This window comes from Melozone crissalis, unplaced genomic scaffold (genome assembly GCF_028551555.1).
Source record: "Melozone crissalis strain CALT ecotype California unplaced genomic scaffold, PUWL_Pcris_2 ptg000034l_1, whole genome shotgun sequence".
Taxonomy (NCBI): Eukaryota; Metazoa; Chordata; class Aves; order Passeriformes; family Passerellidae; genus Melozone; species Melozone crissalis.
Window position 1 is genome coordinate 16388063 of NW_026535812.1, and position 22784 is coordinate 16410846.

General features: G+C 52.5%; 1 protein-coding gene across 1 annotated transcript; it reads right to left on the reverse strand.

Annotated features, from left to right (window-relative positions):
- Nucleotides 1-14659: 14659 nt before the first annotated feature.
- Nucleotides 14660-19147, reverse strand: PDCD1 (programmed cell death 1). Its single transcript, XM_054283080.1, has 5 exons — nt 19024-19147; nt 16724-17056; nt 16274-16426; nt 15692-15726; nt 14660-14878 (listed from the first exon to the last, which is right to left on the reverse strand). Exons 1-5 carry the CDS (start codon nt 19130-19132, stop codon nt 14660-14662), a joined length of 849 nt encoding a protein of 282 aa, XP_054139055.1. The 5' UTR covers nt 19133-19147.
- Between the last annotated feature and the right edge of the window lie 3637 nt (nt 19148-22784).

The window sequence follows — 22784 nt, forward strand, 5'->3', positions numbered from 1 at the left end:
CAGAATCGTTTCATATAAAACACCCTTTCTTGTCTTTCATCTCTTTCTCAGGGGCTGGTTAGTCCTGCATGACAGTTTATTCATTCTTGCAAGAACCTAGTCCCTTTTCACTGCTTTTGAGGCCACTGATTTAGCTGATTTACAGGTTACCACTGGTGTTCAGTGTTTGTTCTTGGCTCCTGTGGCCTATTGCAGGTGTCCGAGTCCTTCTAGACTGACTCAAATCCACCTACCACACCAGGAGTATTCTTATCTCCCCAGCTCCCCTCCATAGCCCATGCAGACAAGTCCCAACAAGGAACAAGGTCAGGTGAGCTGTCCTTCCTTCAGCAGGACCTTCTCCTTCATTTGCCAGCATAGCTGTAAGCAACATGCAAAAACTGCCTGCTGTGCTCTCTGCATGCCTGTAGCCTCCTTCAAGCCTCTCTTTCTCCTCCTCCTTTGGTTTTTCCATGAAAGGAAGAAGCCAACAGTGGATGAGCCACTCTGACATTTTGCTATCACCCAAAAAGCCATTTGTAGAGCTTGTAGAGGAGCAGAAGGCCTAAGGAAGGTTGAACTTGCAGATACACTATGAACTGTACTCTTGGCTATGTCATGTAATTGCAAGGTATTTTTTAATATATATGTATTTCTTTTTTTATATATATTATATTCTGTAAAATACCTGATGTCAGGTAAGGATGGTTCTCTTAGTCTTCCTCCTGAGAACAAAATAAAACTTTTGTATGTATTGAGCTTGTGCCCTGTGGCTTTTATTCCAAGAGGAACATGGTTAAGGTTGGTTGCTGATATCTGCCATGCACACCTGCACTCCCAGGAGAATCTTCACACCATCCCTCACTCTGACAGCTGCTCAGCCTTGGCCTGTGCAGCTTCTAGGGCTGAGACAGACCCTGAGCAGCCCCTGAATACAAATCACAAAAAAAGGGCAACAGAGGAGATCCTGCCTTCAATTATTTATAGCCTTAGCACATCACTGAAGATGGGGGTGGTGGCAGGAGCAGAGGGCAGCAACCTGTTTGCTGAGAATAGCAATTAAGTCTGGGTTCAACTGACATGAGGGAAACAATATGAGGTTTGTTTAAAAGGTGTGAAAAATCAGCCCATTCCCACTCATTGTTGGACTGAAGGAGAATGTCTTCACAGCAGAGGATCTGCCTGTGAGCTGAGACAGGGACAAAACTCTGCCGGACATCTCTGCATCAGAGACTGTGAGAATCTCCACTCTGGAGGGAGCTTAAAATAATGGGGGCTGTTTCCTCCCATGCGCCTGCACCCAGGGCTGGGAGCTGGGTTATTGATCCCTATTTTCCTATGACACAGAACTGAAAAACAGCACCAGGCTCCTCTGCACTAATGGCAGGGAGGAGGATGGTGGGTCTGGCTGGCTCACAGGTCCGCCAACAGTTCCAGAGACATCACGGGAGTAGAGGAGAGGACAGAGAAAAAGCAAAATAAAGGCCTGGTCCCCTGAGCATTAAACCATCATCTATGAGATCTGAGCCTAGACAGCCCTGGGGCACATTATAAAATATTGCTGCCCTTTAACAGACCGCTGGTGAATACAGACTCTCCCCGCCTCCCGTCAATAGCTCTGCCGGGAAATCCCGACCCAGCCCAGCCCTCGCTCCCTGCTCACCAAGCTGTGCCAGCCCCGAGTGACCCACGGGCACTGTGGTGGCTGCAGGGGGCTGGGGACAGGCAGCTGAGGACAAAAGTGAGACCAACAATGGGCTCTGCATTTCTGGCACCTCGCAACCTGCCGGAGTGGTGAGAGCTTCTCTCCAGGGAGACAGGCGTGGAGACAGCTATTTATCAGTCTGGCTGTGGTGAAAAGCCAGCAAAACATCCCTGGGTGAAGTTTTGCTGTCCCTGGCTGCGAGTGCCAGGCATGAGCTGAGAGCTGGCTGTAGCAGAGCCCAGTCTCAGACAGACCGGGGGGGGGCAGACAGGACCTGCACAGAACCCACAGAGTGAGCATCCTTCTTCCTTCATCCTCTGGGATGGGCTCACTGCTCCCATGACAGCCAGGCCAGGAGTGCTTGCTCTGAACCCAAAAGTGCCAGGAGCCCCAGAAAGAAGAATTTTAAGGCAGTTTGCTCAGAAACTAGTCATGGTCACAACTGCATGTTGGAAAGGGGTATCCTGGAAAGAACCCCAAAAACGAGGCCATGGCTGAGAAGCCCATTCATGCACATGTGGCTCTGAGGACTGGGGAGGAGATGAAGGGGCTGCATGAGGGAGGGGACATGCTTGCACAGGATGAGGACACAGGCAGGCAAGAAGGCAGCAGCAAGGAGGGGACCAGGGGAAAAGGAGAATATTCACACAAAGCCATGGATGGGGGAGCACAGGAGATGTGTAAAAGGCTTGCAGGGGAGCAAGAAGTGGGTCTGCCCATCCTGCAGGGATGTAGTCTCCACCAGAGCTGGCATCTCGAGCAGAGGGGAGGGAGTTCCCCCTCGGCATCTGGGTGGCTGGGGAGGCACAGACAGCCCGGACACGGTCCCTGGGGCTGGGAAATCCTCAGCATGGAAAGAGAGGGCTGTGGGCAATGGCAGCAGGAAACTCGGCCGTGTCTTTGCTGTCGGGGAGGGGCGGGCTGCTCGCAGCAGAGGAGGGAAGGAAGCTGGTCCGGGCTGCAGGATCAGCCTCATCCGAGCACAGCAGAGCACCCATCGGAGCCACTCAGCCACAGACCAACCCTGGACACACTCAGGGTGGGCTCTGGGGGGCAGCAGCTGGCCACAGAAACAGGAGGGAGGGCGTCCCCCATGCGGGGAATGCTGTCCCCTCCCAGGGCTGGCGGGTCACTGGTCCCAGTGGTTCCCGGAGCAGTGCCGGAGACCTGCAGCTCCATCTGGTGGCTCCATGGCCAGGGCTGCTGCGGCTGCAGAGAAGGCGCTGCTGAAGAGAAGGGTTGGTGGGACAGAGGCAGGTTAGAGCACTTAAGAAACCAAATCCACACGGCGTCTAGAATACACAGTCTTTTCTTGTTATATTTATTTTTTTAACCAATTTCTTGTTATATTTATTTTTTAACCAATAGCCTGCAGGTTGCCTAGCTGAGAATAAAGATGAACTTTACAGTAGCAGAAAAAGCAGCATAAAGGGCCCTTCAAGGTACAGCAGGGAGGAGAGGACAGCACATGGGAAGCTGCACAGCCAGGGATTGGTGCTGTGTGAGCCACACTGAGTTTGGTTATTTTTTTTCCTTTGGTCCATCATTCTTCCACTAATTCAGTCACAAAATCTTTAATATCATACCCATCTTCAGCATCAAATCATTTGCAAAGCAAGGGGAGGACGGATACAGCTGCCTCAGTGGTTCTGCAGGTCTGCTTCTTGTTGGACTAATTTGACAGATTTAAAATCTATTTCAGTACCCAAAGTTGTTTGGAGGTTGTCAATTCAACTCTGCTACTCAGGTAAGCAGCATGGCTGCATCTCCTGGATTCTCCTGTGACCCCATGGAGGTGGATTTCCCATCCCTGGTGTCACCAGTGCACTCCCAGGTGACAGCCCTCACAATGCTCTCTGTCACAGGGCACACCATGCCCCCCCAACACCACTTGCTCACCCCAGGGTCCCGGAGAAGACAGATCTTGGTAACCATGGTTGTGTTTGGGGCTTGTGATGTACAGGTTACAGGCTATTTCAAAAGTTTATTCATGTTGCTGTGGTTTAAGTTCAGCCAGTAACTAAGTACAGCACAACCTCTCACTCAGTCAAACCACCCTGCCCTAGAAGGATGGGGAGGAGAATTGGAAAAGGGTAAAGTCTGTGAATTGAGATAAGAACAATATTTCAATTGATAATTGAAATAAAGTAAATATTAATAATAATAACAATCATGAACAGAGAGATAGAGAGAGACATAATAAAGACAAGAGATGCACACTACAGTTGTTCACCACCCTCTGACCGATGTCCAGCCCATCCCCCAGAGCAATCAGCCCATCCCAGCCAACTCCTCCAGTTTATCCACTGAGCAGCATGATCTATGGTGTGCAAAGTCCCTTGGGCCAGCTCTGGTCATATGTCCTGGCCTTGCTCGCTCCCAGCTCCCTGTGCACCTGCTCCACTGGCAGAGCACAGGAAACAGAAAAGTCCTGGACTTAGAGTAAGCACTACTTGCAATTACTAAAACATCAGTGTGCTAGCAACATTATTATTCCCATATTAAATCTGAAGTACAGTGCAGTAACAGCTACAAAGAAGAAAATTTTCTCCATCCCAGCTGAAATCAGTTGTGGCCACAGGACATGCTGTGCCCACAGGTAAGTTCTGCAGGAGCCCAGCTGCCCTGCAGGGAAGGTGAGAGTCAGGGTGTTAGGCTGCATGGGGACAGCATGTTTCCTCCCAGCCTTATGTCACCCACCAGGTCCCTAAAGCCCTGAAGGGTGAAGTAGCAGAAGGCAAGAGTCTGCATCTTCCCCTTTGTAGCCCAATATTTGCAATTTCTGCATAACTGGGGCCTAGACTTCGGACTTGCTGCCACAGCCTTCTTGCACTTGCCAAGTTTGGCACCCTTTGCTCCCTCTGCAGGGTACCCAGACAGCTGGCCAAAGCAGGACAGACTGGGCATATGCCTCTCTGAAAGCAGAGCACCCTGGGAGATAAAAACAGCCCCAAGCTTCCCTTCAAGATGCCCACACACACCTAGAAAAGGCTTTTGAGACATTAAAAAGCACAAATGCATTCCTGGGCTGAGGAGAAGGAGGTTGTTTTGTTCCTGCAAGTAATAAACCTCATCCTGTGCATGGGGTAGCTGGGAGATTCATCCTCATACAGAATATGTCTCGTAAGAATCCACCAGGCCCATCAGTCTTCCAGAGGTTGTTGGGTAAGGTGCCTGGCTGAGGCATTCTAGTGTGCTCCCATGCCACCAGGAGCTGGGGAGCTTGCTGAGCCAAGAGCAAGGGCTGGCCTTGGGTATCCAGTTTTCCAGGCAGTTCATCAGTTTCCCTATCCATCACCCCAGCTCCTCTCTGTGATCTCCAGGTCCCTCTACATGATGGTCAAATAAAGCACAACGAAGATGATCAGTGCCAAAACACCGAGCAAAGAACTGCCAATGCAGCAGCACCATTTCCAGGAGAAGTTCCTGTTGGAGGGTGAGGGGAGGTGGGCCAAGGCTTCATGGGGCCTTGAGTTGCTGTTGGAGGGTGAGGGGTGGTGGGTCGAGGCTTCATGGGGCCTTAAGCCCTGGTGTTTCAGGGTCTGAGATGTCGTGGTTTTTGTTTTACTCCGGGCAACTTGTGTTGGGGCTGACTTCAACTTAGTGTGATGGGTCCTGGCCTTGTCCACACCAACCAAGGGCTTGCAGTCATCTGAACCCAGGGATGACCATGGCTCCGTGTGATGGGTTCCAGCCTCCCCCGTATTTGTTAAGGACTTCCAGACATCTGAAGGCCAGGCCAGCCATGGCTTGCTGCTGTGCATCCTGGCCTTGTCCTCACCCATCAAGGGCTTCCAGGCATCCAGTGCCGGGGCCCTCTGTGACCTGTTGCAAATGCCGAGCTCGCAGGCCTCGCAGTGGGCACAGTCATGTGGCCCCGTCACTGGTCTATCCACCACGACTTCCAGGAGGTCAGAGGGCTGGACAGGCTTCTTGTAGAAATACTGGAGGATCTTTATCACCAGGTTGTGCAGAATTGTCTCCACAGTGTCCGGGCTGAACTGAGGATCCTCCAGCTGGGAGTTAGGGCAGCGCCTGCACTTCTGGCGAAAGATCCGCATCCACACCGTGCCCCAGCCTGGGCCGTGGTACATGTGGAACACGATGTGCACTTTGGCAGAAGACCAGTTATAAAAGCACTGGGAACACTGAAACCTGTCAGGGCAAAGAGGAGACCAGCTCATCCCAGGTGCCCCATGCTGAGCTAGAGGCTTTCAGCACAGTCAGTAGGGACAAGGGTTAACACAGACTATGGACTAACTTCACTCATGCAAGCTTTACACCAAACTGTCCTCCCCCTGACAGCATGATGCCTGTCTGGGAAATTCACCACAGATGTGAGCTGAGGGCTGGCCCCAGCATTAAAGATTTCAGAAGCCAGGCTGTCTTTTGGGATCCTGGCCCCACTGCCAAAAGCAGGGGCCCTTGGGATGGGTAGCATCAGGTCCCTATTTGGGACTGCAGCCTCTCACCCGTGCTGGCTCATCGCAGCTCAGCAGAAAGCCAGCATCAAGCCCAAGACTGGGTAAGACAATAAAAAGCAAAATAGAAGGAAGGTGTGGGTGGAGGGTACAGGGCAGGTGCAAAGATATCTTGAGGAGCCAAAAGGTGTGCAGCCCACAGCTCTTCATCTTGCACAATCTGCATGGGGGCTGGCAACAAAGGTCTTCATTTGCTGCCACTCAGGCAAGGTGTCTGAGCAATGCCCAGGGTGGAAATGGTTGGAATGGGGCTTCCCATGAGCAATGCAGAGCCACAGCCTCCCTTTGCCCAAGGCCCTTCAGCCTGGTGCAGGTGCAGGGGCTGCTGAGGCATCACCCCATGTCCCAGAACACAGTGATTCTCCCTGTCCTCACCCCCTGAGTGCAAACCCAGAAGATTTGGTTCTAGTGAGGTATAACTCCCCCTACTTGCTGAAGGAGCTCTTTTCATCTTAACAATGACATAGAGAAATTCTGGCCAAATAGCAGCTGCCCTTTGGACCTATTCTCCTGCTGAACTATTCTCCCCTCCAAATATCATGTTTTCCAGTTTGGCAATAACCCACCGAGATTCAAACAAAAATTAAGAAACCCTTCACAGCCTCATCCACCTCCAAACTCCCCCTTTTGCTCAAAACCCCATTTCCTGCAAGCAAATTTTGAAAAAGGAAAAGGTCCATATGGCAACCCATCAACCCTGATCCCCCTCCAACAGGGTCCATCAGCAGCCCCCTACCTCCCAGGAGCATGGCGCGGCATAAACTCCTTCCAGCCAGGCTTGCAGGCCTGCACCTGCAGGGCATCATCCTCCAGAAGTGTCCACGGATCTGTTACGTGCATTTCTTCAATCTTCACTGCAAAAATGTTCTGCCACGTGCTCATAGTTCCACTTGAAGCTGGGGAAGGGGTAGCGACCAAGCTTGCAAGTCAAGCATGCAGCTTCTGAATGCACATGTGCAACTGCCTTTTCCCTATACTTTCCCTCCTTGTACAATGTTTTTGTGCTTGGAGAGGGGAACCTTTGCTCCTGCATGAGCAGCACCACCCCATCCCAATCTCTGGGTCAACAGTCTCTGCTGACACTGCACCAGGTCTTGGCCAGGTGAAATGTCTCCTAAAGCAAGGACAAAGCGGATTTCCTCAATATACGTACATGAACTCCTGACCTTGGAAAGCCACAATGCTGCTCTGTCCATGGGCAGAAAGACTGGAAACCAAACCCCCTGCCAGGCTGCCCACGCCCATCACATTCATGGCAGTGGGGGGAATTTAAGAGAGATTTGCCCGGCTTAGGAATAATGAAAGTGAAACCCATCGAAAATGCAGGACTCAGCAGCTGATAAAGCTCCAGATAACCTTATCTATCTCAGTAGCTGCCACCAACCATGGGCTATTTTTACCTATTTTCAGCCAATTTGAGCAGAAAAAGGCCTAAGATGAAACTTCAGGGTGGAAAGTTGGGGAGGACAGCATAGTGCATAAAACCAAAAGAGATGAGGTGTGCTCTGAGCTGAGAGCACCCAGGCAAGGTATAAACAGCAGGGCTGGGGCTGCCTGCTGCCCTTGCCTCCCAGCTCACCCCTCTCAGGGTGCACAGGTCCCCCAGGAAATCCCATGGAGAGCAATGCAGGATGGAAAGCAGGTTAGATAAGATGCCAAATGATAACAGGACTTGAGTTTGAGAAAGCTCTTGATAAGGCAGGTTTAACTACAGACAGTCCATGTAGGTAAATCCCAGGAACTACAGCCTGGCAGGGAGGCTCTGATGTTTGCTGCTGGAAGGGAAAAGCAGCAAGTCCTTTGTACCAAGAGCCCTGTAACACCTTCACAACGTGCCCTGCACCTCCTGTGACAGCGGCGGCAGGAGACCCTAGGAGATCCCAGGGCAGAGCAAACCTTCAGCTTCCACATTTTCCTTCTTTGTGGTTCCTTCCACTCTCAATTACACCTTGATGCCATCATCTGGAGCAGGACTGGAAGGCCAGAAAGTGCTTGGAAGCAGAGAAGCCAAGACAAGGTCTTCAGGAGGCTTATGAAGAAAGCCCTCACCTATGGATAGACCCTGAGTCACCCCCTTGCCAAGACCCTTGTCATGGGTTCATTGGGTCCTGCTTGGGCTGGGGCAGTGAAGGAGGGATCACCCCACCAGTGTTTTCAATGTTCACAGAAAGGAGCCGGGGGACATCCCTGGCTCAGGGCTGGTGCATGAGGAGGAAGAGATGAAGCAGTAGATCTTTACAGCCTCCTATCACTCCTTTCCCTGGGGCTCTCATGTCCATAGGTTCATTACAGAAAACCCCTTCATATATCCTGCCACAGAGGGGTCTTCAGGGCTGCAAATCTCATGGTGCTGAAGGTGGAGCTAAATAGGGAAAGGGTTGGCCTCACAGCTGGCACCATGGCCAAGCATGGCATGGGGACCCAGCCAACAGCACAGTGACAAGGATGGAGGCCCACCCTGCAGCATCTGCCTGTCCACTTGACCCCTTCTGTGTTATTATCCAAGATTTACCTTGATGAGTTGAATGCAGGAAAGACCTAAAGGTTTTGACACCTTCCTTTTATATCTAGGGCATGCCTGTGTTAAACATCTCCAGCTATTTTAAGGAGGAGAAACCCCCTGGGGACAATCTCATAATCACCCAAACAAGGATCTGTGGTTTCAGCCCAGCTCTTCCTCTTCAAGCCTGCTGACACAAGGCATCCTCCCCACAGGACAGGCACCACTCCCCACACTCCCTACCCCAGGGGCCAAAACACTGCCCCTCTGGCACATTGCTCAGTGTGGATACAGTGGCATACCTGGTTCCTGGTGTAGGAACAGGTTCCTGCCTTCAAAACCTGGCTGTGATGGAAACCAGTGCCTGCTACGTCATGGCAACACAACTCAAATCACGACCCACAGTGTGCTGAGCCCTCACAGTCATCTCTGACACAGCCGAGTGCTGGTCCCTCTATTAAAGCTTTTGACTTGCCTCTACTAAAGGGACTTTCCTAGAACAGCCCACAGAGACGAAATTGCTTCGACATCCTGTTCCATTTCACACACACCTCCCGGCTCTGCCCAAGCACCTTGCTGCTTATCAGTACCTGCCTGGAAACAAAAAACTGTTCCTACAGGATCTCCCCACAGCCTGGCCTCAGCAGGGAGTGGGGACAAGCTCTGTCCTGCACACAGTGTGACCTCATTGGGCTGGCAGCCCTTGCCAGGGTCAGACCCTGCCAATCCTCTTCACTCCAGCACACTGGCCATGGCTGCTCCGTGGGATGCGTGAAGGAAGCACACAAGGTGCAGCCTCAGTGGTAATTTCCCTGCTGTTTTTGCACAGCACAAAATTATTTTTGACTTGAGCTCCCACCCCTGGGTGAGCCGCCTCTGTGTGCACAGGAAGGTTTCCCGAAGTTCTTTCTCCTCCTCTTCATCTCTCACTATGTGTCAGTCTCCACATTCCCCACTCTTCTAGCCAAGGGACAAAGTGCCCACATTGCCCATAAGGACTCTCCTTGGCCCACATGCACCCCTTTCCTACTGGGACAGCCATCCCTTCCTTTGGCATGGGTCACCCCATACCCTGGTGGCTCCATCCTGCCAGCAGTCCCTGGAAAGGGCAGAAAGGGGCATTCAACCCCAGACCCCATGCAGGACTGCAGAAAGGAACATCCCCTCAGCAGTGGGGATGCTGTGTCCATGGGCACATCAAGGTTTACAGGACAGATGAACTGACATCTAAGCAACAGGGCAGAACCCTAAACACTTCTCACTGCTTGCTTCATACTGAGGCTTTTTCCCATTCTGAAGACTTCCCTCATTTTTTCCTGAACACACCCAATTCTTTTCCATCAGTCATTCTTTCAGGAAATTTTTGCTCGTTTCTCTAGGTCATCAGGGTGAATTCAGTTTCTAATTCCCCATCCAAACAGCCTTTACACCCTCTTTCAATAGCATCTTGCTTTCATATGAGCCTGGCTTACCCAGAAAATCTCTGTTGGATGTGTCTGCTGCACAAGTTATTGATAACTGCTCATGGGATAGAGCTTCTTGAGAATCCGTCCACCCACAGTGGCAGAATTTCCCATTTCCTCATTTGCTTATGAGAATGTCATGTAAGGTAGCACAAAGATAGCATCACTCCTGCTTTCCCTATGGTACCCAGTCTGTCACCCTAATGAAGAGAAAATGAGGATGGTTTGACACAAGTTCCAGCTAAATCTGTGTTCTCAGCCCCAGCACTGCCCTGTCAGTGTTTGCCACTTGGTGGTAATTTGTTCCAGCAGGTTTCTGGGTATTGAGGCAGGTTGACTCATCTAGAATTTCCCGGATCCTCTTTTTTCTGCTTCCGTGAAGCAGACAGTGAATTTTGGACATTCATATCCTCCTGGGACACGGCTCCATGACAGCTCTCTGTGCCTCAGTCCCCCTCCAACCTTGATGCGTTTGACAATGAATGGTTGTCACCCCTAGTCATGGTGAAGCCCACCAGCTCTAGGGACAAGCAGTGGCTACAGGTTCCCTTCCATGCTGGACTGTCTGCACAGCTGAACCCTTGGAGCAGAAGGGTCCACCTGTCTAAGGGTGGATTTGAGGAAAGAAGGATCAGTACCTCAGGAAATAGGGCTATGCCCAAGCTGGGCTGTAGAGAGGGCACATTGCCCCATCATCCTGGACTTCTGGGATAGAGAGGGATGCTCAGCAATGGAGAGATTTAAGGGGGCAAATGGATGTGAAGATATGGGCAGGTATCACTCCACATTAGGCTCCTTGTTCAGTGATGGTCCTTCCAGGCATAAGGGGTGAACTCAACTCCCTCCAACAAGGCTCTGTGCCAGCACCGTGGGCAGAGAGTTTGGCCTTGGGACAGAGGAGCAGGCAGGCACAGGGCTCCTGCCTGGCCCTCCAAGCCCCATGCACCAGGATCTGGACTGTCAGCTCCTCATTGAGCATCACATCCTACCAAAGGGAAGAAGAGAGAGGAGAAGAAACTCTGGAGGCAACTCAAAGCAAAACTAGAGAAAGCAGAATGAGGGCGGGAGGAGGAAACACAGATACTCTGTAAGCTACAACAGCTCAGTGACAGGTAGGGTGAGACTCTCGGTGGGACAGGATGGAGGAGATGCTGTGGACCCAGACCCCTCAGGACACACCAGAGCTGTGCAGCCTGGCCATGGTTAGGGGTCCAGGCAGCCTGCACAGCAGCCCACCCCTCTCACCACCAAGCACAGCACCCATCAGCTCCCTCCAGCCTTTCTCTTCCAGGAACAACAGTCTCTTTCCCAGATAGTCAAGATCATGGCAATGCTCCCACACCACAGTTCCTGACAGACCAGTCCCACCCACAAGCCATCTCATGAACCCAGTGGACAAATAACCCACATACCTCATGCATCACCTCCAGTCCAACCTGTCCTAATCAAAAACTTCTGAGACATCCCAGTGACCAGGACAGTGCTCACTTGAAACTGACCCTGCTGTCCTACAGCCTGACCACCCCTTCTCCCCTCAACACCGGCAATGCCCTGGTGCTCAGGAACAGTGATTTGCTGTTTCATGGCATGGGTCTCCTCAAAGACACAGCTGCAATGTGCAGGAGAGGATTTCCATTCCATCTTCATCCACCTGTCCAGTTTTCCCAAGACATGGTTTATGAGTTCAGGTTTCTTGAAGAGAAGCTTGCTCAAATGTTGTTTCCAACCACCTTTAATCAAGGCTGGGATGTGTAAGGAGCCAGGCTGGCTCTCAAGCATCATGTAAGAGGTTTTTGCTTGTTTAGGTATAGCCCAGGCATGTTGCCACACATCCAGCTTCCTGCAGATGCTGACAGGGACCAGTCCCAGCTCTCTGAGGTCTCCCAGAGGGCTCTGGCCATTGCTCATCATCAGGACCCTAGTGTAGGACCAGGCTGAGGCTCTCCAGAGGTCTCAGAGGGTGTGTGGCTTCAGAGGGCTGACGAAGCATTTTGGCATTGAGGTGGTGGCAGCCGCTCCTCGGGGGTGCCCGCGGTCGGAAGCCGCTGCTCTAACTGCCAGACCAGACTGCACAGGAAATGCAGCAGCTCCAGCACACACAGCCTCCCCTGGCTGGTCCTGGGTCCCAGCTCAGCAGAAGCTGTGGCACAGGGATGGGGGCCTGAGGGGATGTGTGTCTGCAGGAGGGTGGTATTTGCACCAGTAGCTGTGCAAATCTGGGGGTGTGCACACAAGTTTGTCTGGTGACTAGTTTGCACATCTCTGCGTCATGAGCATTTGTGTGTGCTTGCACTTGTGTGCACACTTGATTCCCCATTCCCAAGAAGGACACTGGGGTGTGGGGCCTGACACCCATCTCAGGGCACTGCTTGGTCTGGGGATGCTCAGACAGCACAGCCAGTGCCAGGCCAGGTGCAGGGGAGTACAGCTCATGTCTGTTAGTGCTGGGCATCCTGTGCTCCAAGCAGGGATGGGAGATGGTGTCTGGCAGCCTGGAGCATCCCCAGCACTCAATCCATGCATCTTGAGGCCCCAGCCTTCCTCCCTGCAATGGGCAGGACTGTAGCCAGGCTGATGGGGATTGGAGGGACACAGGCACTGCGGCAGGCTGGATGCTCTCCCATCCCAAAAGGCAGTGGGAGATGCTTTTGCTACACCTCCAACCCCACTGGATGGCTTGGGAGCCTCTGGTCAGCTGCAGACCACCATCCAACCAGAGAAAAAAGGACTCAGCCCCAACTGCACCTGGAGGAGTCATAGCTGCAGCCAGGGAGTGCAGGAAGTGCTGAAGATCTGGCACCTCTGCTGCCTGAGAGGCAGGATGGAAAATATGAAGCAGGGTCCACCCTCTCAGCTATGTCAGTGTCGTGTCTGATGGGAAAGCAAAACGCAGAAGTGCTGACTGAGCTCCCACTTTCCCGCTGCAGCTGCCTCCTGCCTCGTTTGCTGGGGCCTGCTGGCCACAGCAGGTCTTTGTCAGAGCTGCTGGGGCAAGGAGCAGGGCTGCTGCTGGCAAACAGCCCCGATGGGCTGAACCATGAACTGCCATGAGTTATGCGAGTTATGGGCAGTTATGGCACTGCCCGTGGAAGCTACTGGGAGCCTTCAGCAGCACTGGGGACCAAAGGGGACACCCCGTCCACTGTCTTACCCTGAAGAAAGGTGAAAGCTATCCCAAATGGATAATTATCCCATCTAGTCCCCTCTGAAAGTTTCTCATGGACTTTCCAGTCCCCACAGAGTACAAGATATGGTGCCTGGCTTGCCTCACCCCTTCCCCCAGTGCCCAGGTTTGCTCCCACAAGGCTGCACTGGTTTTACTGGGGGGTAAGGGAGGAAGAAACCTGCTGACAGTGCTGCCAAAGTGTAAGATGCAAGTGACTCTTCTCAGTTTTCACTGAGTTTCACACTCTCCTGGCAAGCCTCTGCTGCCTCCAAAGCCACTCCTTACTGGGGTTTCTCCTCTCTCAAGCAGCTGTCATTTCTTTCCGCTCTGGTTTCTGGCACGTAGCACATCTCTTTCAAGAGAGAAAGTGGAAGTTTGAAGCCAAAAAAGCTGCACTGAGCACCACGGTATGAGCTTTGCCCTGGCTAATGGCAGCCAGACCCCTGGCACAGCAGGGATGCTCATCCCCATGGAGTGGGTGTGTGCCCCAAGACAAGCCTGATTAGGAAGAATGTTGGCTGGCAGCCATGCCTGGGTGACCAGCTCAGACAGGGGCAAGGAGAAAATGAGCATTGACCTCTCTAAATTCTTAAGAGCAGCTTTGTGGAAGAGCAGCTTGCATATGTCACGGAGAGGCCCAGGAACCACAACAGATGCTGCCACCTCCCAGCTCTGCCCTGCACTGCAAGAGCCGTTATTTGCCTGCCCACGCACTTGCCATCACGAGTCAACAAACTCCTGGATGCAAAACTCTTTATTCACCCCCACGGCCATATCTGACTCCCACCTGGGGAGGGAGGGACACAGGGGTAGATTACCCCTCATGTAGAGGAGGAAAATGCTTGGAGACAGGCAGAAGACCAGCTGCCTGCTTCTCAGGGGTTTCTGAATAGCGGTACATAGGGCAGCCTCTGCTCCGAGCAAGAAGCTTTGGCTCCTGTGAGCAGCATCTCACAGGATTCACTCCAGTTTTGACCTCCAGCACTTTCTTCAAGTCATGCTGTGATAGTTGGCTCAGACCTAGGGCAGGGAAGCAGCATGGCTACTCCAGAGAGCACTGGGTGGAGGTAGAATACTGTAAGTCACCTTTGGGACAGACCTGTTGGCATCACTGCTCTGCCCCAGCCCATTCTGCCGGCCCTGAGTGAAGAGGCAGCACATGGAGCACAGCAGGGACCTTCCTGATCCTGTGGTACCCACCCCATGGCCACAACAACACTGTGGCAAGGACTGTTCAATATCAACTCCAGCAGCAGCAGCAGCAGCATCTCTGTTGCTTTAGTCATGATATGCTGGATTTTCCCAGAGTGAGGGGCGGGAGCAGCCTCTTCATGCCCACACCCTGGTGAGGAGGGACCCTGGCCCTCAGCAGGGCAGTGATGGCAGCTGTCGAGTCCTCTCCTCCCGGTGTTTCTTGCCGCGCTCCGGTGTGACAGGTTTCTCCTCATGGAAGATGATGGTGGCGTATTCAGTCTGCTCAACTGACTGAGTCTTGGAGGGCACTGGGCTGTGCTGGTCCCGCTGAAACTCCAGCACACCATAGTCCACAGTGGATACAAACACCACGGGGGGCTTCTCTTCCTTCTGCAAGGTAACCCCATCGTGGTGGTTCAGCCTCCAGAGGCACCCACCATCCCCAGCACAAACCCGTTCTTACAGCAAGTGCCAAAATCAGCTCTGAAGCATCGTGGGAGAGTGAGAGTGAAACACAGCAGAAAGATGCACAGACCTGGGGCAGCACATGCACAGAGGAACCGCACCAAGAGCCTTGGGGTCTCAGCTCTCTGCCTCTGCAGGCAGGCTGGACTCTCTGCCTGCCCGGCCATGGAAGGCAGGGCTGTGCTAGGAGCCCCTTTCCACCTCTCCATCGAGCTCCAAGGTGGATGGTGTGCAGGAGAAGAGCCTAGGGCTGAGTTTGCTCAGCCCAGAGAGGAGAGAGCAAAGGGCAACCTACTCACTGCCTTCAGCCACCTACTGAATGGACTTGGAGAGAAGATGGAAACAGATCCCTCCTAGAGGTGCCTGGCTAAAGAGAGGAAAACAGGCACCAGCTGCAGCAAAATAAATTTCAGCTTGATATATTGGAGGGTAACATCCTCCCACTCTCTACAGCAACACAATCCACTGTCAAAGAGAAGCCTGCTTTGAAGAAGAATTGGATTAGAGAGTCACATTCTATCTTCAGTAGTTTTATTTTGATTTTGTGATGGGGCTGTGCTGCTGCAGGTGCAGAAAAGCAGTTGTAGCTGTGCAGAAAAGATCAAGCAGCAGCAGAGAAGACAGAAGAAGTGAGATGCTTGTGAAGAATTGATAAAGGAAGGCCCAGCATCCTCCTTGCCCCAGTGATGCCATAGTGCTCTCCTGCAGCACAGCAGGGTGGCAGGGCGGAAAACTCACCACTGGCATGTTTTCACTCGGTGGTTTCTGCACGTCTGCAAAGTAACACACTTGGTTAGAGTGAGGAGTTTTGTGTGCCCCACCCAAGAGCACTGGACACCACAATCTTTTCACCACACACTCTCCTTGTCCACAGGGCCTAACACCCTGAGCATTACAAGGACAAGTGAGACATCAGCCCAGCCCAGAGTCTAGGGTTTAATCTGGGATTAGTGGAGTGCAGCAGAACTCTCTGTGAGTCCTTGGGTGCCTGTGATGTGTCTGAGGTGATGCCCTGTGCTGCAGCAGGGTGAGGTGCTCCAAAGGTACCTGGGCAAGGTGCATGGGAGGGATTCAAGTGCACCACTAAGGCACAACACTAACGAGTGGTGTAGAGCCACTGCACATGGTCTGGGGGCTCTACAAAGGGCAAGCAGAGCTCAAAGCACCCCTCTCCTCCCAGCATGGAGACATCTGTCCCACAGGGGCATGCCACAGCTGAGTTTAGCACATTGAACCAGTCCATGTACCCCAGGCAGCTGCAGACATCTGGCTGACCCCAGGTCCCAAACTGGGTTTGTGTGGCCTCCAGGGGAATCATACCTCCTCTCCTGTATGTGAAGGTGAGGTAGCCGAAGATCAGCAGCACAACCACTCCAGCCAGCAGGAGGATGCCCAGGAGCATGGCCTTGATGTGCTCTGAGGGGCTGCCTTCCTCCATCTCCGGCTCGTCAGTAGCATTCACCTGGGGGGCTGCTGCAATAGGCATTCAAAAAAGGGGGAACAAAACAGCAGGTCAGGAGTGTAGCGTGGCCTCTACAGTCCTTGTGAAAGGCAGCAGGGGAACATAGGGCCGTCCTCAGAAAGGGCTCAGCGCCAGGTAGGCTGTCATGGTCTCATTTGTCCTCCAGGGTGCAAAGGAGACAGGACAGGGCAGGGCTGTGCTCTCCTGACCCATGTCAGGTCCTCTGCCAGCAGGTTACTGCCTGCCTTAACCCCTGGTGCTACAACAATCTTGGGACCCATCCCCATCAGCTCAGCCCCCAGGCTGACCTGTGACTATCAGCTGGGCCCTCTTACTCTCCATCACTTTATCGGGCTCATAGAAGGTGATCAGTCCACAGTAGTAGGAGCCTGAGTCATTCTGGTGGAGGTTCAGGATCTCAATCTCAAAGACAGGAGTGCTGTTGATAAGCCGGTACTTCTCTGTCTCTGTCGTGGGCTTGTATCGGCTGATCTCAGCAGTTTTCTGGGCTTGGCTGTGGTTGGTCTCCTTGTACCAATTGAGGCTGTACTCTGAACCAGAGTCATTCTCCATGGAGATATTGCAGTAGAACGTGGCTTTGTCACCTTCAGGGCGAGTTAACACTGCTGGGGAGAGGGTCACTGTTTGGGAGAGAGGATACAAGAAGCAGACATGGTTACAGCAGGCACAGGTCTCAGAAACAGCCATACCCTGTGTGGGAGCCAGGGATGCAAGCCCAGTCCACATCATCACTCTGGTACATGGGCAGGTACATCATTCCATGTCTCTGCCATTGCAAAAGTATGCCTGCTGGCTGGAGAGGGACTCTCAGAGATAGCAACTGTACTGTGAAATGGTTTCAGCAGACCAAATTGTGCTCTGGGCTACCTAAAATTAGCACTGAACACCTGTACCAGGGAAAACAGACTTTGGGGGTTGTATTATTTTTAAATATATGCTGTATGTTCATGTCTGAGTCATCCTCTCTCCAGCTGAGGTTGACTCTGAAAGTGAGCAGGAGGACAGAGTCCCAGGCTGGGGCAGTGTCCTGTGGTTCAGCCCATCACATGCCTGGCTGCCTGCTGGGATGCTCTGGCTCTCTCCACTACACAATGCTGGGAGCTCAGAGCAGGCAGGGGCTGCCCCTGGCACAGTATTTGTCATCTCCAGCCTGAGACCACCTGACAGGGAAGAACAACCTGGAGCTTACAGTGCCATCCCTTTCCAGGGGCCTGTCCTCTCCTTATGTGTGCGTGGGCAGCCAGGTCCTGGGGTTCCAGCTGGGCTTGCCAGGCTGCTCCCAACACAGAATCCAGCCAGCCATAGCCACAGGCTCCTCTGCTTTAGCAGCAGCCCTGTTGCTTCACCTCATTTCCCTGCCCATTATCCCGGTGGGTTCATCCATCCTGCCTGGTGGGAATGCTGTGGGTCAGGCACACAGTGTCCTGCTCCAGCCAGTCCCACACAGCAGAATAGCTGCTGTAACTATTTCTGTTCAGAACAATGAAAAGTGGGAAGAAGCATTTTTCACAAGGGTGACCCAACCAAGCTATTCAAACCACCATGGCTTGAAAAGTCTCTGTCAAAGGAAATTTGCCTTTCCCTTTCAGAAATCACCACCAAAAGCAGCCCCAGGGCTTGCACGCAGAGTCAGAAAGTCCCTCCCGTCCCCCCAACTCTGCCCTGAGGCCCTTAGGACCATAACGTCAGCATCACCAATCAGAAAAGGAACCTGGAAATTCTGTGAATAAATACAAAATCAGATGGAAAACTGGGCTGAGAAATGAGGGTTGAGACCAAACAGGAGGAGGGAAGGAGAGAAGTGCCCCCAATTCCCACAGGCGGCACTGGCTGTGGCAGTGTCCACACCAAGAGATGGGATTTCTGCCATGTTTTGGATTTCTTGTGTTTAACAGGAAATTTTTGGCAGGTTCAGAACTTTATTTCCTACTAGTGCCGCTGCCAACAATAAATGAAGCGTTCAGATGACTTCTGAAAGTAGATGTTGGGTTTACATGTTTTCCTGTATCTTCCCAGCTCCAGAGGTAACATCTGCTCCAAGGGACACCCAACCCTCTGCCCACCCACAAGGCAAAAAGTACATGAATCCACCAAAGAAACAGCAGACTGGAAGGAAAGGGCTTCATCAGCTTTATCAGAACTCTCACTCACCCTGCCCAGACTCACACCTTCCCTTCAACCTCTCCTTCTGCCACAAAGTTCACCCAGAGCAAGGACCCAGGATCCCTCACAATCAAGTCCAAACCAGGAGTTGCAGCCCAAGGGCACAGACTGAAGCCACAAGAGCTAGAAAGGAAACCCCACACCCCACTGGCAAATCCATAAACTCAACACCAACTCCAACCACCGCCACTGTGTCACAATACAGCTCTGGTGTCCTGTCCCCTTCTCCATCCTTTGATCCCATTTCTGCCCCAAGCATCCCCAAGTCTTTTGCTTCAGCTGCACATACCCAAAAGCTTTGAGGTTTCTGCCTTCTTGATGCCAGAGCCAATTTTTAACTACAAAGCTCCCAGCCCTTAGACATTTTCCACCAGCATCAAACGACATGGCCATGCCAGCGAGCCCGCCACACTCCTGTACCTACCCCGGCGGCAGCAGGTCAGCATCGGCCCACAACAGAGCAGGATGGCACAGAGGTCAACCAGGGCCACCTCCACACTGCCCCACGACTTCTTAGAGGCCCCTGGAGCCATGCTGAGCCGCTGTGTGCCCTGCCCAGGCAGGCGGGACGAGCTGTGCCGTGTGCGCTGTGCCGCTCCCGGCTCTCTCCGTGCTTCCTTCCCCGCAGAGGCAGCCGCTTGTTCTCTGTCGTACACAGCGAGGGCTGGGTGGAAATGAAACGTACCCATCTCTGCCCCAGAGGGAAACCCGGGCTGCCTCCCGCCCCCAGCTTCCTCCCCACAGAACCAGGGATCAGCTGAGCCAGACCTGGCCCCTTCCCCTCCCTGCGCGCTCCTGGCATGTGCCCATGCAGGTACCCAGCTGCCAAGCAGTGGGGACAGCTTAACAGAACAGCTCTTCTGAGCCTGCACCCTTTTTGGGGAAAGCTTCCAGGGTTGGAGGAGGCAGGGACCACAAGGGACATGTCCTCAGCTCTGAGCCTGGCCCATAAGTAAAAGTCATCTTGGGTTCCCAGGCATCCACAGGTGCTCCCACTGGATGCCCAAGGCAGTGGGGTTGTGGGACATGTGGCATTGGGTGGACAGGGTCTGAAAACCATGGGACACCTATTGTAGGCTGCTCCCACCCGGATGGAATGGGATGGGAGATGAGGAGGGGGAGGAGGATGAGTTTTGCCTCCTTAGGTGTTTTTCTTCTCAGATTTGATGAGAGCAAGGGCAGGTGCCCAGGGTGCTGTTATTGCGGCAGAAAACTTCTGTAATTTTTTGCCATCCATGCTCCCCTCTCACTACACTGACTAATACTGGCATAGGAAATAACCAGCGGTGAAAGCACGCTCTTCAATTTCTCTAAAACACAGCCTCGGTGCCCCACAATTTTGGAAAATGTCAGGGGAAAATCGGTAACTGAAAATTAATAAGAAGGATGTGATTCTAATGATGACTTCACTATTTTTCCAAGCTTCCACAAGCAAGCTGTGGGGCTGGGGCTTGCTCACCTCTCACTTTCAAACATGTCCCTGGCAGGCGAGTGGGCTGGGGCAGCCACCCCTAATTTCATAGAATCATGAAATCATAGAATCATTAAAATTGGAAAAGACCTCTAGAACCATCAGGTTCAGCCAAAAACACCATACCACAAGGATGGCCAAGGAGGGGGTTCTGAGCTGGGGCAGACAGGGCTCACCCTGGGAGGGTGGCTCAGTCCAGCCTGTCTTGGTCCTCTTTTCCAGTCTCCTCCTGACATTTGCAGCATCACTCCTTTCTCATAGACTGCTGGCACTACTTGAGCTGCAGAGCCAGGCTGGGTGCTGCGACCACTTTGTCACCTCTCTATGCCATCTGGCCAGAGCCCACCATGCTGCCTGGGTGGGTGGCAAAAGGAAGTGCTCTCCATCATGTACAAGGGTGCACGTGGGTTTTGACTTGGACATCACCTCTTCCTTCATAATTTCCTAGATTCCCACTAAAAAAACTGACTAAACTAAACTAAGCTGAACTGAACTCCAGGAAAAAAGGAAACTGACAGCAAGGACACTTTTCCACCTTGTGGCTTTATGTCCCCAAATAGTGACACCAGGCACTTGAGCCAGGTGTGGGGAGGCTCGTTTGGCACTTGCCACATGTTTTGGTTTCTAGAGGTGGAAGATGTGATGGGTATCACCACCAACATCACAACTCAGCAAGCCAGGGGGATAGGCAGGAAAAACTGGCTCATCCTCCCCACCTCGTGTGGCAGCAGCGGAGGGCTGATTAGAATCATAGCACAAATTGCTCAAACTTTCCAATGCACACTTGCAATAGGTATAACTGGTACCCAGGGTGGGGAGGCTGCCATGTCCATGAGAAACTAACAACAGTGTCCTTTTCTCTGAAACAAAAACCCAACCCATGGTGATGAAAAGAATGAAAGAAAAGATCAAGCTGCTAGGAAGCTGCTGTGGAGGAAAGTGAAGTGAGCAGCAGCCTCAGGTGTCAGCATTGCAGAGGAGCACGGCCCCAGCCCCACAGCAGCCCTGGGGCTTCAGGCAGGCTTTGAACCCTGCCTGCAGCCGGCCAGACCAGCACAGCTCACCCTGGCTCCTCCACCAAGTTCTCCAGCATGAAGGAAAACAGCCTGGCTCCAACCATGATGCAGCTCCCTGCTCGTGCTGGTAAATCTGCTCCAGCCCAGTGGGGTAGATGGTACACCTTGGAGTTTGCTGACAAGGTCATAAGAAGGTCCTCTGGTGCTTAAAAAAATATAAATTCTTTCTGTGAGTTGAAGCATGGCAAATTGCATAGGACAGTCCTTTTCTATTTGTCCACCAAAAGACGAAAATGAAGTCTAAAAAGTAAGGACAAGCAGAAATAAGTGAGAAGACAGTTATTTAAAACTAAGAAACAGCAACTGCAGCAAGCACATGTCACACCAGTTCATTGGAGCACAAATGTCATAGTTTTTCTCCAGCCAGAAGCTGGTGAGTTCCATCTGAGACCCAGAGGAGGACCTGGTCTTCTGCAGCCATCGCTGTTGGGGCACACAGCTGTCACCTGAGCACTCACCTCAGAGGGTAGAGAGTCAAAATGTTTAGAGGGTAGAGCCCCAAAATGTTTAAAAGCATCTGGGTTATTTAAGGAGCACAGAAAAACTGGAAGAAAAAGAAACCTGTGATCAAACATCTCTGATGGAGCTGACTGAAGCCCAGAGGTGCATGACTTTAAAGTCCAGGGAAAGCATTGCTTCCCAGGTGAAAGAGGAAATACAAACTGCCACAAAAAGGTGCCGAGGAAGAGAAGCCCACACATTCCAAAGATCCTTCCCCCAACGGTTTAACTGAATTCACATCTGTGGCTCTGACCCAGGCGGGAGCCGAGTGGCTGGGGTGAGAGGAGGAAACGGTTGATAGTGTTTGCAAATAAATACAGACTCTTGAGGTCTTTCAGATACTTATCAGAAATTATGAAGGTCTCTGCAAACGATTTGCATGAGCAGCAACATCTGACCCTGTGGGGACAGGCAGCGTGCTGTGGTTGTGAGTAAGCAGCGGTAAGCAGTGAGTAAGTACAGGGATGGAACAGAGACACAAAACTGTTCCTTTAACAAGCAGAAACCTGCAGGGCCTGGGCAGAGCAGTAGTAACTGTGATGGGAAGGTGCCACATGGGTATGGCAAGGGACCAATGTCACCTCCAGCATGGCAGTGAGTGTTCCTGCTGGTGGGCAGAGCTGACACCCAGCCCAGTGGTGGTAAGGATTCTGCCAGTCCATCTCTAGCAAGAGGTGCTGGCAAAGTCTGTGGAAATTAGGAGCTGCTGCTGCTCAGGGTCTCAGCAACCCATCCATGCTCCGAGGAGGCTGGGGCAGGATCTGGCACCAGTTGGGATATGCCTGTGCAAACCAAGCAAAACTCTGGCAGTTTTTCCTCCTGGGGCAACCTCACACCTCCTGTACCCGAGGGGCACCTCCAGGCACACCTAGCCCTGTCACAGCTCATGGCTCCCTCCAGCCTCTCATCTGTGTCAGCAGCATCACTCCACAGCAGCACTGGCTGTGCCCTCACACTGTTTCCATTCGGAGCTGGGTGAGGCACACAGGGACCTTTCTCAGCCGTGTCATCCGCTGCACGTGGGAAGCACAATCGATCGCAGAGATCGCTGCTTCGAGATAACCTGCAGAGGAAACAGAATGTCAGCTTCTCAGCAGGGGCTACAGCACATGCCGCCTTCCCTGTGACACACAGCGG

Bases quoted from the DNA above. Each gene is read 5' to 3' on its own strand.
- PDCD1 (XM_054283080.1), bottom strand. From the start codon at position 19,132: ATGGCTCCAGGGGCCTCTAAGAAGTCGTGGGGCAGTGTGGAGGTGGCC. The intron at 16,427-16,723 runs GTCAGCCTGGGG...TGCCTATTGCAG, and splicing joins GGCCCAGCTGATAGTCACAG to CAGCCCCCCAGGTGAATGCT. The intron at 15,727-16,273 runs GTATGATTCCCC...GTTACTTTGCAG, and splicing joins CTTCACATACAGGAGAGGAG to ACGTGCAGAAACCACCGAGT.